Source organism: Pipra filicauda, unplaced genomic scaffold (genome assembly GCF_003945595.2).
Source record: "Pipra filicauda isolate LSUMZ 115617 unplaced genomic scaffold, ASM394559v2 scaffold121_size3267253_pilon, whole genome shotgun sequence".
NCBI lineage: Eukaryota > Metazoa > Chordata > Aves > Passeriformes > Pipridae > Pipra > Pipra filicauda.
Window position 1 is genome coordinate 1,423,124 of NW_024103674.1, and position 11,651 is coordinate 1,434,774.

An 11,651-nucleotide genomic window follows, 5' to 3' on the forward strand; every position below is an offset into this window, starting at 1 on the left:
CTCCCCGCGGCTGCGCGCGCGCTGGGCCCGCCTCGCCTTCCCCGGCGCGGGGCGGGGAGAGCGCGTCCGCGCCTGCGCAGCGCGACGCCCGCGGCACAGCGCGCCCCGGGGCGGGGGGCTCGGAGCGCACGCGCGTTGCGGCCGCCGTGGCCCGGCGCTGGGGCGGGGGGGGTGGCCGCGCATGCGCGCCGCGTGCCCGCCCCTCGCCAGCAGCAGAGGAGGAGGTGGCGGTGGCGGCTCTGGGTGAGGAGTGCGAGGGCAGCGAGAGGCGCTGCTGCCGCCCTGGTATCCGGCAGCACCGCGCGGAGGAGGCGGGAGCGCCCCGGCGGCGGAGGGACCCGAGCGGCGGCGGCGGTAGCAGCGGCGGCAGCGGCAGCAGGAGGAGTCAGCGCCCGGCTCCCCCCCCTTCCCCCCGCGCACCCCCGTTGCAGCCCCCCCTCCCTCCCGCCCTTCGAGCTCCGCAGCCTCCAACATGTCGGCGCCGGCGGCCAAAGTCAGTAAGAAGGAGCTGAACTCCAACCACGATGGGGCCGACGAGACCTCAGGTGAGGCCGCGCCGGGGGCGGGACGGGAATGGCGGCAGCCGGCGCGGCCTCCGCCTCGCGCCCGACCGCCATTTTCCCCCGCCGCACGGGCCGCGGCCGCGCCGGGGGCGGGCGGAGCGCGGGCCGGGCCGGGCGGATGTGCAGGCCCGGCGGCGGCGGGAGGAGGCCATGTTACAGCGCCCTTTTGTCTGCGCCGCCGGCCCGGCCGCCCTCCCCGCGGGGCCGGGCGGGGGGCGCTGCGGCTCGGCCCGAGCAGCGGGACCCCCCCCGCGCCGCCCCTCGCGGAGCGGCATCCGCGGAGCCTCATTGTGCTGCCGCTCCGCCGCCGCCATGATGCGCCGCCGCCTCCCGCGGCCGCGTGGTGCTGCGGGGATGGGGCGGCGGGGACACGCGGGGCCGGGGCCGCCCCACGTGCGGCCGCGGGTTTGGGAGGCCGGGCTCGCTCCGGGGCCGCGGCGCTGCCCGCGCTGCCGCCCCACGTGCGTCCTGCGCCCCCGCGGCGGGGACGGGCACGGCCCCCGGGCGCTGCTCCGCGCCCGCCGCTTCCCGCGGCCGCTCATTCATCGCCCGCGCGGCGGGGAAACAGCGCTCCGGAACCCGGCCGCGGCCGAACCTGCGGCCAGGGGAAGGGCCCGTTAGAAAATACCCGCGAGCTGCCGCTTTCGAGGCTTTTTTGTTTCTAACCCTCCTTCTGAGCGTTCTCTTTGCTGTTTGGAAGGTGGCGTGTGCCCAGACGCGCTGTTTCTATTGATATCTCAGTCCTCTCTAAATTATTTCACATTCCCTCGAATGTGTTGGTCGTAGTAAACGCGGCTTACAACGCTTTAATTAAATTGCTGCTCATGTGTCACGGTTGACTTTTAAATTAAGTTGGCTTGTAAAACTGTGGAGGGGGATGTGAGCTGTGGTTTTCCGGGGGTGAACTCACTTTAGGGCCGTTTTGTCAAACTTTCCTGCACTTCATCAGCTCCCAGTGCACCCTGTGAGGCTGAAGCTTTGAGGCCTTATAGGACTTCTGACATTTAATAGAAATCCCCGGGAGCTTTTACAGTAGATCACTAGAAAAGGTCTTAAGGAGAAGCCCCAGGTGATTTGTCAGGCTTGAGAATGAAGGGATGTTGACACATTTTCGTTTGTTTTTCAGAAAAAGAGCAACAGGAAGCAATTGAACACATTGATGAAGTACAGAATGAAATAGACAGGTAAACACTAGCAAATTTTTAAAACCTTTGAGCAGAAATGGAAGTGTAACTGTCAAAGTAAAAATATTTAGTAAACTAAGTGCTTAGTAGTGCTCTCTCTGTTTGAACTCTGCCAAGACATACATGTGTTCTGACTTGATTAGAGGCTTTGAAAAAAACAAAGAACTGTCCTGGTTTCTTGCTTAATTGTGTAGAATTAAAAAGGTAGAGCTTGAGTTTAAAATTTTAAATTAATTGTGGTAGTTTTGATAACAGCAGTGTATTTTCTGTTGGGTTTTTGAGATCGTGTGGGTGTTATCTGGCAAAAGTATTTCCCTGTTTGCAAGCAGAACCAAGAACTTGGTTGAAAAGTCAGCTTTTATTATATATTTTTATTACAATATCGGTGTGCTTGTAGAATAACGCATAGAAAATGTCTCTGAAATGTTAGTTTTATATGGCAGAGCTCTCTGGGCTGTGGGTCTTTGCCTGGATCTTCTCTCCCTGCCCACTGTCCTCCAGGTGACTGTTGGGGCTCTGACCCTGTGAAGCTGTTGCAGTGTCAGGGCTTTCCCTTTTTACAACAACAATCAAATGTTATGTCTTCAGATTTTACTTGCATGGGGTGTAAAATTGCTGTGGCTTCCTTGCCTGCACAGAAGTTAGAGCAGGTGATGGTGTTGTGTGTTCTCCATCTGTAGGTCTTTTGCAAACAAAATGTGTAAGGGGTAAAACACTACTTTGCTTTGCATAAATAGAGGTCCATTCTGGCAAAGCATTGTGTGTTGGGAAGGTTCCATTAAGACCAGTGAGATTCTTCTGGCAGGGTGTTTAATAGTTGTTACAGCTCTGGGTCTCAGGTTTTTTGGGATACTTCATTAGTTAAAGATGACAGACTGATCTTACCAAACCCATTCAGCTCTTAGTTAACTACTTATGGTGTGTCCTTAACTCCCAGTTCTCTGCCTGTGGTTAACATGGCTCCTTCTGTTACAGACTGAATGAACAAGCCAGTGAGGAAATTTTGAAAGTAGAACAGAAATACAACAAACTCCGCCAACCATTCTTCCAGAAGAGGTCAGAGTTGATCGCCAAAATCCCGAATTTCTGGGTAACAACATTTGTCAACCACCCACAAGGTATATTCTTAATAGCCCTCCTTATTTCCCTGTAAGTTCAATATTGGCTTGCTTGTTACATGGGTGTCTTGCAGCTCTGAGGGTCTCGTACAGTTGTCACTGGTCATACCAAAAACTTCCTTTCTGTCCTAGGTTGCATTTTATAAGCTTTTTATTTCTAGCACTTGTTGACAAAAGAACATCTTGTTTACTAATATACTTCAATCTTAAAATGCCTGCATTTTAAATGGCGACTTTCCCACTTTACTCAGTGCATTGGGCCCTTAAAGTAAAAAGAAAAAATAGGATTCTAGTTTATTTGGGTGTTTTGAATTGGAAGTGAGCTCCTTGGGACTCTTCACAATAAACTTTCTGCAAAACAAGCTTGTAGACTGCTTAGAGTGGGCAAACAACAGGCATGAAAATCTGTGTCAAAGAAGGGTACATGGATGTACATGATGTTTGCTGCTCTTTTAACACTAAACTGCAACAAGCAAATATATGTTTTCACCTCAGTAAATGCAAATAGTCTGTTGGCTGCTAACTGGAATTAAAGGAGGTGGTTTGGACAGATGTGTTGCTTTTAAGATTGATCTTACTATCAGTTGCTTGTATTTTGCCTGCATGATGTACATTCCATGGCTTTGTTAATGTGAGAATTCCTCATTCTGTCTCAGTATCTGCACTGCTGGGAGAAGAAGATGAGGAAGCACTGCATTACTTGACCAGAGTTGAGGTGACAGAATTTGAAGACATCAAATCAGGTTACAGAATAGATTTTGTAAGTACTTTAAGTGATTCCTTCACTTGTGATTTTATTGGTTTTTTTGATGTAATTGCATGTTGGGCTCTAGTTTGTAACTTAATCTCTTAAGTTACTCATTTAGTGCCAGCTTTGACCTGGCCTGTGTGTTGCCATTCTCTGGGTTCTAACTCCTTGCTTTCCACTCTGCAGTATTTTGATGAGAATCCCTACTTTGAAAATAAAGTTCTCTCCAAAGAGTTTCACCTCAATGAAAGTGGAGACCCTTCTTCAAAATCAACTGAGATCAAATGGAAATCTGGGAAGGTACGTAGAGCATCTGGGAGAGCTGATGGCTGCTGTGTGATGCCATCACTTTAATTACCTTCCTTTTGCTTTTTTCCTTTGCATTGAAGCTGCTCTTTCTTCCCCTCTCACTCCCCCAGGCACTTCTCTGCACACATAGCTCTTGGCTATCTTGCAGGGTTTGGAATACCCCATTTCCATGGAGATCCATAGTGGATTCTCTTGCTCAGTTGAGCACCACCATTAAAACAGTGAAAGCACAAGTGTGACCAGGTGGAGAAATAACCAAGTGCAGTAGTTTGTCTCTTCCTTGGTCAGCATCTAGACTGCTGTTGTTTTCTTAAAATAACAATTAAATAATTAAATAAGGAATTCTGAGGACAGATGTTTGGGGATCAGATAGTGGGGTGTGATTTGATTTTATTTTTATTTCCTCGACTTCATTTCCAGACACCACATCTTTTTAGAAGTTGTAGTCCCACAATAATGTGGATATACCTGTAATCCAGGCAGCATTCAAACATAATTTATTTGCTGTAGTTCATTTCTGTAAAAGTTGAAAGCACTTTCATGTTACCCTAAAGATTTTGAACTGACTATTTAAAAGTAGAACTGAGGGTCGCAGTGAAGTTGCTATTGCTTTGTCACCCTCAGACCAAGGAGAAAACTTAATCTTTTTTTATGGAGAACTAGAACTTTTCTACAAGAACTTAAGAGTCCTGTACAAACCAGTCAAGTGATCCTTACAACATACACAAAATCAGATTGAATTCTGCTGTTGTTCTTCATTAAACAGTTCAAACCTGCAAATGTGATTCTATCAAGAAAACAAATACTAAAAGTTTGGAGTTACTGTATGATCACAATTTTTTTTTAAATAGTGGATAGTAATTTTCAGGCTTGGCAAAAAGATTGTTGCAAACTTACTACACTTACAGAACTCACATACGTTCTTGTGACCCTGTGTTTGAGCGGTTTGTGTGGTTTTTTTTTTTCCTCCACTTACTACAAAGAATGGCCTGAAGACTTCAAAGCAGGAAACCTTAGGCTAAGAAGGCCCAGACAGGTCTTTATCTCAAGTTAAATACAGAGCTTAGAGGTGTGGAGCCTGTTTCCTAAATTGGGTGCATTTAGTAGTCATAGCATCCAGTTGCTACTCTTGAGTAGCATTTAGCTGTTGTGAGACCTTTTAAATTCAGTGTATCATTAAATACTTGTCATACTTTTGCTTCTTTGGGGTAGGGAAACATCAATCAGATGTGGGATTCTGTGAATTTTCAGTGTTTCTGTGGAAGTCATTGAAAGAAACAGGCAGGTTTACTGTTCTCTCATGTTCATGAGAAATGCACTATTTTCTGGGAGTTGTTTGGGTTCCAAATGTTTCTTAAAGACTTATCCTGAATGAGGAGGAGAAGGTGACTTATTGTGTGTGTTTAGACAAGTAGGCTTCTAAAAATGAAAAAACAAGAAAACTTCAGTAAAGTTCTTAACTTGCTTTTCAGGACCTGACAAAACGTTCAAGCCAGACACAGAACAAAGCCAGTAGGAAGAGGCAGCATGAAGAGCCAGAAAGCTTCTTCACCTGGTTCACTGACCACTCTGATGCAGGGGCTGACGAACTAGGAGAAGTCATCAAGGATGACATCTGGCCAAATCCATTACAGTACTACTTGGTAGGTCCAGCCCTGAGCAGGGACACGGGGCCCACAGCAGCTCTGTGAGAGCGAGAGGGAATTTGATCACTGTAGTTGATGTTGCAAATGTGTCTTTAAGGTTCCTGACATGGACGATGAAGAAGGGGAGGGAGAGGAGGATGACGATGATGATGAAGAGGAGGAAGGATTAGAGGATATTGATGAAGAAGGAGATGAAGATGAGGGGGAGGAAGATGAAGATGATGATGAGGGAGAGGAAGGAGAGGTGAGTAATTTTGCTGTTCATGCCATCCATCTCTGGTGCGTGAGGGATCTTGTAAGAATACCAGGCTGTTGTTAGCAAGGTGAAGTAGCTCTTTTCTGTGCTTCAGGGTGTTTGGAGGGGAGAAACAGAACTGCCACTACTTGTGGAGTGGTTTCAGTGTAGTAATAAGTATGTTTGTGTATATGAGAAACACTGTGTAAATATGTAGTTATAGTAAATTTCTAAGGGAGGTGCTCCAGAAGAACGAGGATGTAACAAAATTCTTAGTTATTCAGTGAACATTCTAGCAATGTTTTACACATAAATAGCTTTTGTTGATGTATCTAATCATCCTCCCACTTTTTGGTTTATTTCTGCTTGTGGCCAGCTTAGCTAGGACTCTCTGTTGGGTTCAGGAATTAAAAATTCCTTAAGTAGCAAGTGGAATTCCAGGATCAGCATCCAGGGTGTTGGGAACTTAAGACATTTTTGTTTCTCATAACTGGGTGTGGGGTGTCCGAGCAGCAAAAACTGCTTGTGCTGAGAGATCTGCTCTGGGCTTTATTTTGTAACCTTGAATTTGCCATGTGAAAGTTGAAGCATTTCACAGTTTAAAATGAGGGGAAAAAAGATGACCCCTTCACTTTCCAAATATTAAACTCATCTCAATGCTTGTAGTGATTCTAAGTCACGTTTTTTCTCAAACCTTTTTGTTTTCATTGGGACATCCAGGTATTGGGGGATTTCTGGGCACTCAGGGCAAGTGTTTCCCACTCCTTAGTGAAGAGGGGAATGAGATGATCCTACAGCACACACTGAGTAACTCTGTAGCCTGTACAACAACTCTGATCACTCACTGCATTTGCTATCTGAAGTTTAGTGATTTAGATTGTTTTAATTGTTGCTTATCTTTCAACAGGAGGATGAAGGAGAAGATGACTAATTGAACACTGATGGATTCCAAACCCCCTTTTTACCTTTTTAATTTTTCTCCAGTCCCTGGGAGCAAGTTGCTGTCTTTTATTTCTTGTGCTCAGTCGCCTTGTTCTCTTGAGGTCTCTTTTTATCTCCTCTACACCATGGTTCACGATTTATTTTGGGGGAAATACCTTGAGCAGAACACAGTGGAAAAGAATCTACCAGTTTCTGTTTCAAGTTCATTTTTATCCCTTTCTGTCTCAAAACAAAAAACTGTTTATGGAATCAACACACCATGTTCTGTGGGAAAAAAGAAAACCTTCTGCTCCCTTCACTCTGCTGGAAGCTGAAGAGTGCTAGGCCCCTGTGTAGTAGTGCATAGAATCTAGCTTTTTTCCTTCTTTCTCTGTATATTGGGCTCAGAGATTACACTGTGTCTCTATGTGAATATGGACAGTTAGCATTTACCAACATGTATCTGTCTACTTTCTCTTGTTTAAAAAAAAGAAAAAACCTAAAAAAAAAATAAAAATAAAAATGGGGTTATAGAAGGTCAGCCGGGGTGGGTTTCAGATGTTTGGGTGGGTTAAGTGGGCATTTTGACAACATGGCTTCTTCTCCTTTGGCATGTTTAATTGTGATGTTTAACAAACATCCTTGCAGTTTAAGATGACACTTTTAAAATAAAATCTTCTCCTAATGATGACTTTGAGCCCTGCCACTTGATGGAGAATCAGCAGAACCTGTAGGATCTTATTTGGAATTGACATTCTCTATTGTAATTTTGTTCTTGTTTATTTTTAAATTCTTTTTTTTTTTTTTTTTTTTTTTTTTTTTTTTTTTTTTTTTTTTTTTTTTTTTTTTTTTTTGTTTCACTGGAAAGGAAAGAAAGATGCTCAGTTTTAAACGTTAAAGTGTACAAGTTGCTTTGTTACAATAAAACTAAATGTGTACACAAAGGGGCTGGTTGGTCTTCACTGAAAGAAACCGGTTTTAATACCCTGTTTAGAACTTGCTTGTAGTTTCTAGGCATTTTTGGAGGCATTTGGGCAGTATTTCTGTAGTGCAATGCAGCCTTGTGGTTGTGTGGACTGATAATCAGTTAAATTAGTTTCTACTATTTGAGAACCTGGAAAGTGTTTCCTTTGGTAGTTCCTACTGCACACTGACTCTTGTAGGACCATGTGTGAAGACACAGGTTTTTATTCCTGATTTACTAAAAAGAAAAATAACTTCTCAGAATTCTTGAGCAGTAACTTGCAGTGCTGTATCTCCAGTACATCAGTTTGCATGAAAATACCATGCAAGCTTAGAACAAAGAGACCAAGGGGTCTTATAATATAAGATTTGAGTGGTTTTTTTAAGTCTTTTCAGTTGAAAATAAATCTTTAATGCAAGCTAATTTGGGCTATTTCAAAGAGCAAGATTCTCGGTGAAGCTCATGTAGAAAAGTTGCTACTTCCCTGCTTTCTTTCCTTGGTAGCAGCATGTACATGTGCTTTAGATACACTCTCATTTTAGGAGACTGCATTTGAGAAGCCTGTAACAATTTCACATAGAGGTTGTTGGTACTGGTATTCCACAAAGTGTAATGGAAGTTGTTTTAACATGCTGTGCTTTTGAAATATTTAAAAAAAAACAACCAAAATGTTGTATCAGCTAATCTGAAATTCAAACAGCTCTTTGGATGTGTAGAAAAGACTTGTCTTCTGGGAAGACTTGCTGTTATATGCTCTGATCCCTTTTCCTCACAGAATTTGCCACAGCCAAATTCAGCCTGGTTTTGATGCTTAAAAATACACTTGGCAGGACACGATCGATCCCTGGTGGAGACGTGCACAAATAATGTGTGAGGGAAAACATTCTGTGAGTGTGTGGTCCAGCTTGGATTCCATCCAGTTGTCAGAGACAATGCAACGTCCAGTCTCATGTGATCGAGGCAGAAATAAGACAACCATGTACTTTATTCCATCTCAACAAATCTGATCCTGCTTGCAGAGCTGAGCACAGTGTTGACCAGTAATGGTTTCTTACCACTAGAGAGAGAAGGAACAAAACCTATGAAGTCCTATAAGTTTTAGATCTTTTCCATTTAATTCCTTTTTGTTGTAACATTGAAAATCGCTTCCTACTGTGGTAAAGGGTCGATGTGCTGTTACTTGCCATGATGCCTCATTACTTAGTTTTTATGTAGTTTCTCAAGGAAAATCATCTTTTGCTAGTCTTGAATGCTTTAGGAAAAACATTGTGCTGTTGTTGTTCCACTAGCAGAAAACCTTTAAAAACTGTTCTGAAAGTAATCAAGGCTTCAGGCTCTGTAAAGTCAAGTACCAGGAAAAAGGAATGAGAAGTCTAGCTAATTAAATGCTACTTAAAAAATTTTTCTTGCACGTTCTTTAGGATTTTACAGGGTGCCAAAATACTCTTGCTACTGTACTGATAATACTGAATTTCCTGTGAAACTTAAGGGTTTACTCCTGACAATGGCTCAAGAGTAAACTAAGATGGTAAAAGAATACACCATATTAGTTAAGCATTATCTTAATTTATTTTTTTTAGCAATGGAAATGAGTAGGGATTAACACATTTCTCTGCAATGCTGAAGAAATACTACAGCTGGCCATCATTTGCTCTGAGTGTTCATGTCTAATTTGGCTGAATATATGTAATGGGTGTCCATTTCTTACTTGATTTATTTTATATGCATATAAAGAGCTTTTAAAAGCAGACATCCACCTTGGATGAAAATAATGGGAGATTCATTCTTATTAAGTATCTGTCTATCATTAATTCCCCCCGCTTGAGCTCCTCACATCCAGTTCTGCCAAGTGAAATTTGTCACAGGTGGATGCTGACTTCAGGCTTTGTGGTCTGAATTTCCAGGGTTAGAACATAGAGTTGGCAGCAATTTAATAACAGTGAAGCTACTGTGCTGGGGCTTTATGACTTAACTGGCTCAAAGGTTATTTTTAAGTTTGAAGTTTTAATTGCTATAAAATGGAATCTTTTGTCTGTAATTTCTAGTGCCAAAGGAAACAAATACATCTGTGTGTGTGTAAATATAGTTAGAAAGGTTTGAGTTTAAACAGATGATCTGTGTACTTATTCATACTTGTCAACATAGTTTCTGTCCCTGTAAAGAAGCATTATCTGAATCGATTTCTCAGTCATTTATGACATTTGAATCTGTAAGCTCTTTGTACCACACTCAACCAGGTGCATAGGTATAGTACTTTGTTTATTGGATACTGTTCCTGAAGTTTGAAGCCATGCTTTTTTTTTTTTTTTAAGAGACTGAAATCAGTGAAATAATTTCTCTGCTGTACCTTCAAGCTCTCCTTCTGTGTGAAGGAATTAAAGTACATTTAACTGTTACTTGAAGTTACCATTTCTAAGAGTCTTTTTCAAAAGAATCAGTTATTAGTCCCATACTCAGCATCATCTTCCACGGGTGAGGTGGACAGTGGCCATGAGGTGGTTCTCCTTCGGGGAGGAGAGAGGGGAGGTCACAAGTGCCTCTAGTACCAGCTGCTTGCTCTGGGGAACAGACTTATGCTTAATCTCTTGTCCTCCCTCTCCTGGATTAAAAATGGAAATTTCTAAGGCATTTTTCCTTGATCATCACCTTCTCCCAGTGACTGTACTCCAGTGCAGTGCCTTCTCTCGGGTTTAGTGGAGAACGGGGGCTGCCAGTTCAGTGTTGGGCCCCCCTTAATCCCCAGCCCTGCTCCGAGAGCCCCCAAAGAGGCCGTACAGCTCCATCCCGGGATGGAAACCGTGACCCACCTTCTCCCGGGCTGCTCCCACGCTGCCCTTTCCCGGCTCCCCGGCAGAAGCCGCCCCGGGAGCATCCCCAGCACCAGGTGGTGCCCTGCGGGATCCTGGAAGGGCTGGACAGGCACAAATCCCGGCTGTGACTCATCTTCCCGTGGCACAGGGGTTGCAGAGTGGGCAGGAACTGCTGATCCCACGCCCCGGGGATGGGCTGGGATAATGGGGAGCCAGGGACATGGCCCACTGGCCTCCGGGATCACCCTGGAGAGAGCCAGCCCTGTCCCTCCAGGCTGGGGAGCTCGTTCAGCCAGAGGATCCTCGGAGCTCCAGCTCCCTGAACTGCCCCCCTGCCCTCACTCTGCCTCCCTGGAGGGTCTGAGAGCAGGAGGAAAGAGGGGGAAGCCCCTGTGTGAACCTCGAGTGGGCAAAGGGGCCCTGCAGCCACTGCCCCCCAGACCTCTCCAGTGATCCCGACTGTTGGGACAGACTGGCTCTGTGAAGGTGTGGAAGTGTCCCTGCTCCTCTGGAACTCCATCTACACCTCCCAGTCTGACTTCCAGTATTTCCACTGAACGAACAGTCTAATTAAAATAATTCCTTAAACACTGACCAGAGCCTGGACCGTGTTACAAATAGTAACAGGTTGCAAAAGGCTTTATATTAAACAAATGCACTTGCTTTATTAACAACAGGAGCATATTCAAAGGTTTAATAGAAGTTAAGGCTTTATTAATTCAACTCAGTTAATATGGATCTGAATTTTACACTAAATTTTTATTTTCGTGTGATTTCCTTTTATTAATTATTCAGTTGTAAATCTCTCACAAAATGCTTAGGCCAGAAAAACTGTTGTAATTAAGTAAAAGGAAAACATTTCTGTTTATTAGTACATTTCTAAATTTGTACGTGGGAACACTGTCACCTCCAGATGCCTTCTGACTCACAGCTGTGCACAATCCAGGACTGAAGAGCATATTAGTGTGGTAATAATATTATGTAATACTGCTGAGGAGGGTCTTTAACACCTGAAAGTAGTATCTTTTTAATTTGTTTTAAGCACCGAGTCGGTTCTGTGTGATGGGATGGCAGTACAGCAGCACCAGTTGTTTTTCCCTCACGAGAGCTGAGAGATTGCTGCCTACCCAACGCATTTAGGTTATTTATTCAC

The 11,651-nt window shown here is 44.5% G+C and overlaps 1 protein-coding gene across 1 annotated transcript; it reads left to right on the forward strand.

Annotated features, from left to right (window-relative positions):
• Positions 1-187: 187 nt before the first annotated feature.
• On the forward strand, positions 188-7,668 carry SET (SET nuclear proto-oncogene). Its single transcript, XM_027729852.2, has 8 exons — positions 188-545; positions 1,690-1,747; positions 2,723-2,865; positions 3,522-3,625; positions 3,800-3,913; positions 5,395-5,565; positions 5,666-5,812; positions 6,711-7,668. Exons 1-8 carry the CDS (start codon positions 473-475, stop codon positions 6,732-6,734), a joined length of 834 nt encoding a protein of 277 aa, XP_027585653.1. The 5' UTR covers positions 188-472; the 3' UTR covers positions 6,735-7,668.
• Positions 7,669-11,651: the final 3,983 nt, after the last annotated feature.

Bases quoted from the DNA above. Each gene is read 5' to 3' on its own strand.
- SET (XM_027729852.2), top strand. From the start codon at position 473: ATGTCGGCGCCGGCGGCCAAAGTCAGTAAGAAGGAGCTGAACTCCAAC. The intron at 3,626-3,799 runs GTAAGTACTTTA...TCCACTCTGCAG, and splicing joins CAGGTTACAGAATAGATTTT to TATTTTGATGAGAATCCCTA. The intron at 5,566-5,665 runs GTAGGTCCAGCC...TGTGTCTTTAAG, and splicing joins ATCCATTACAGTACTACTTG to GTTCCTGACATGGACGATGA.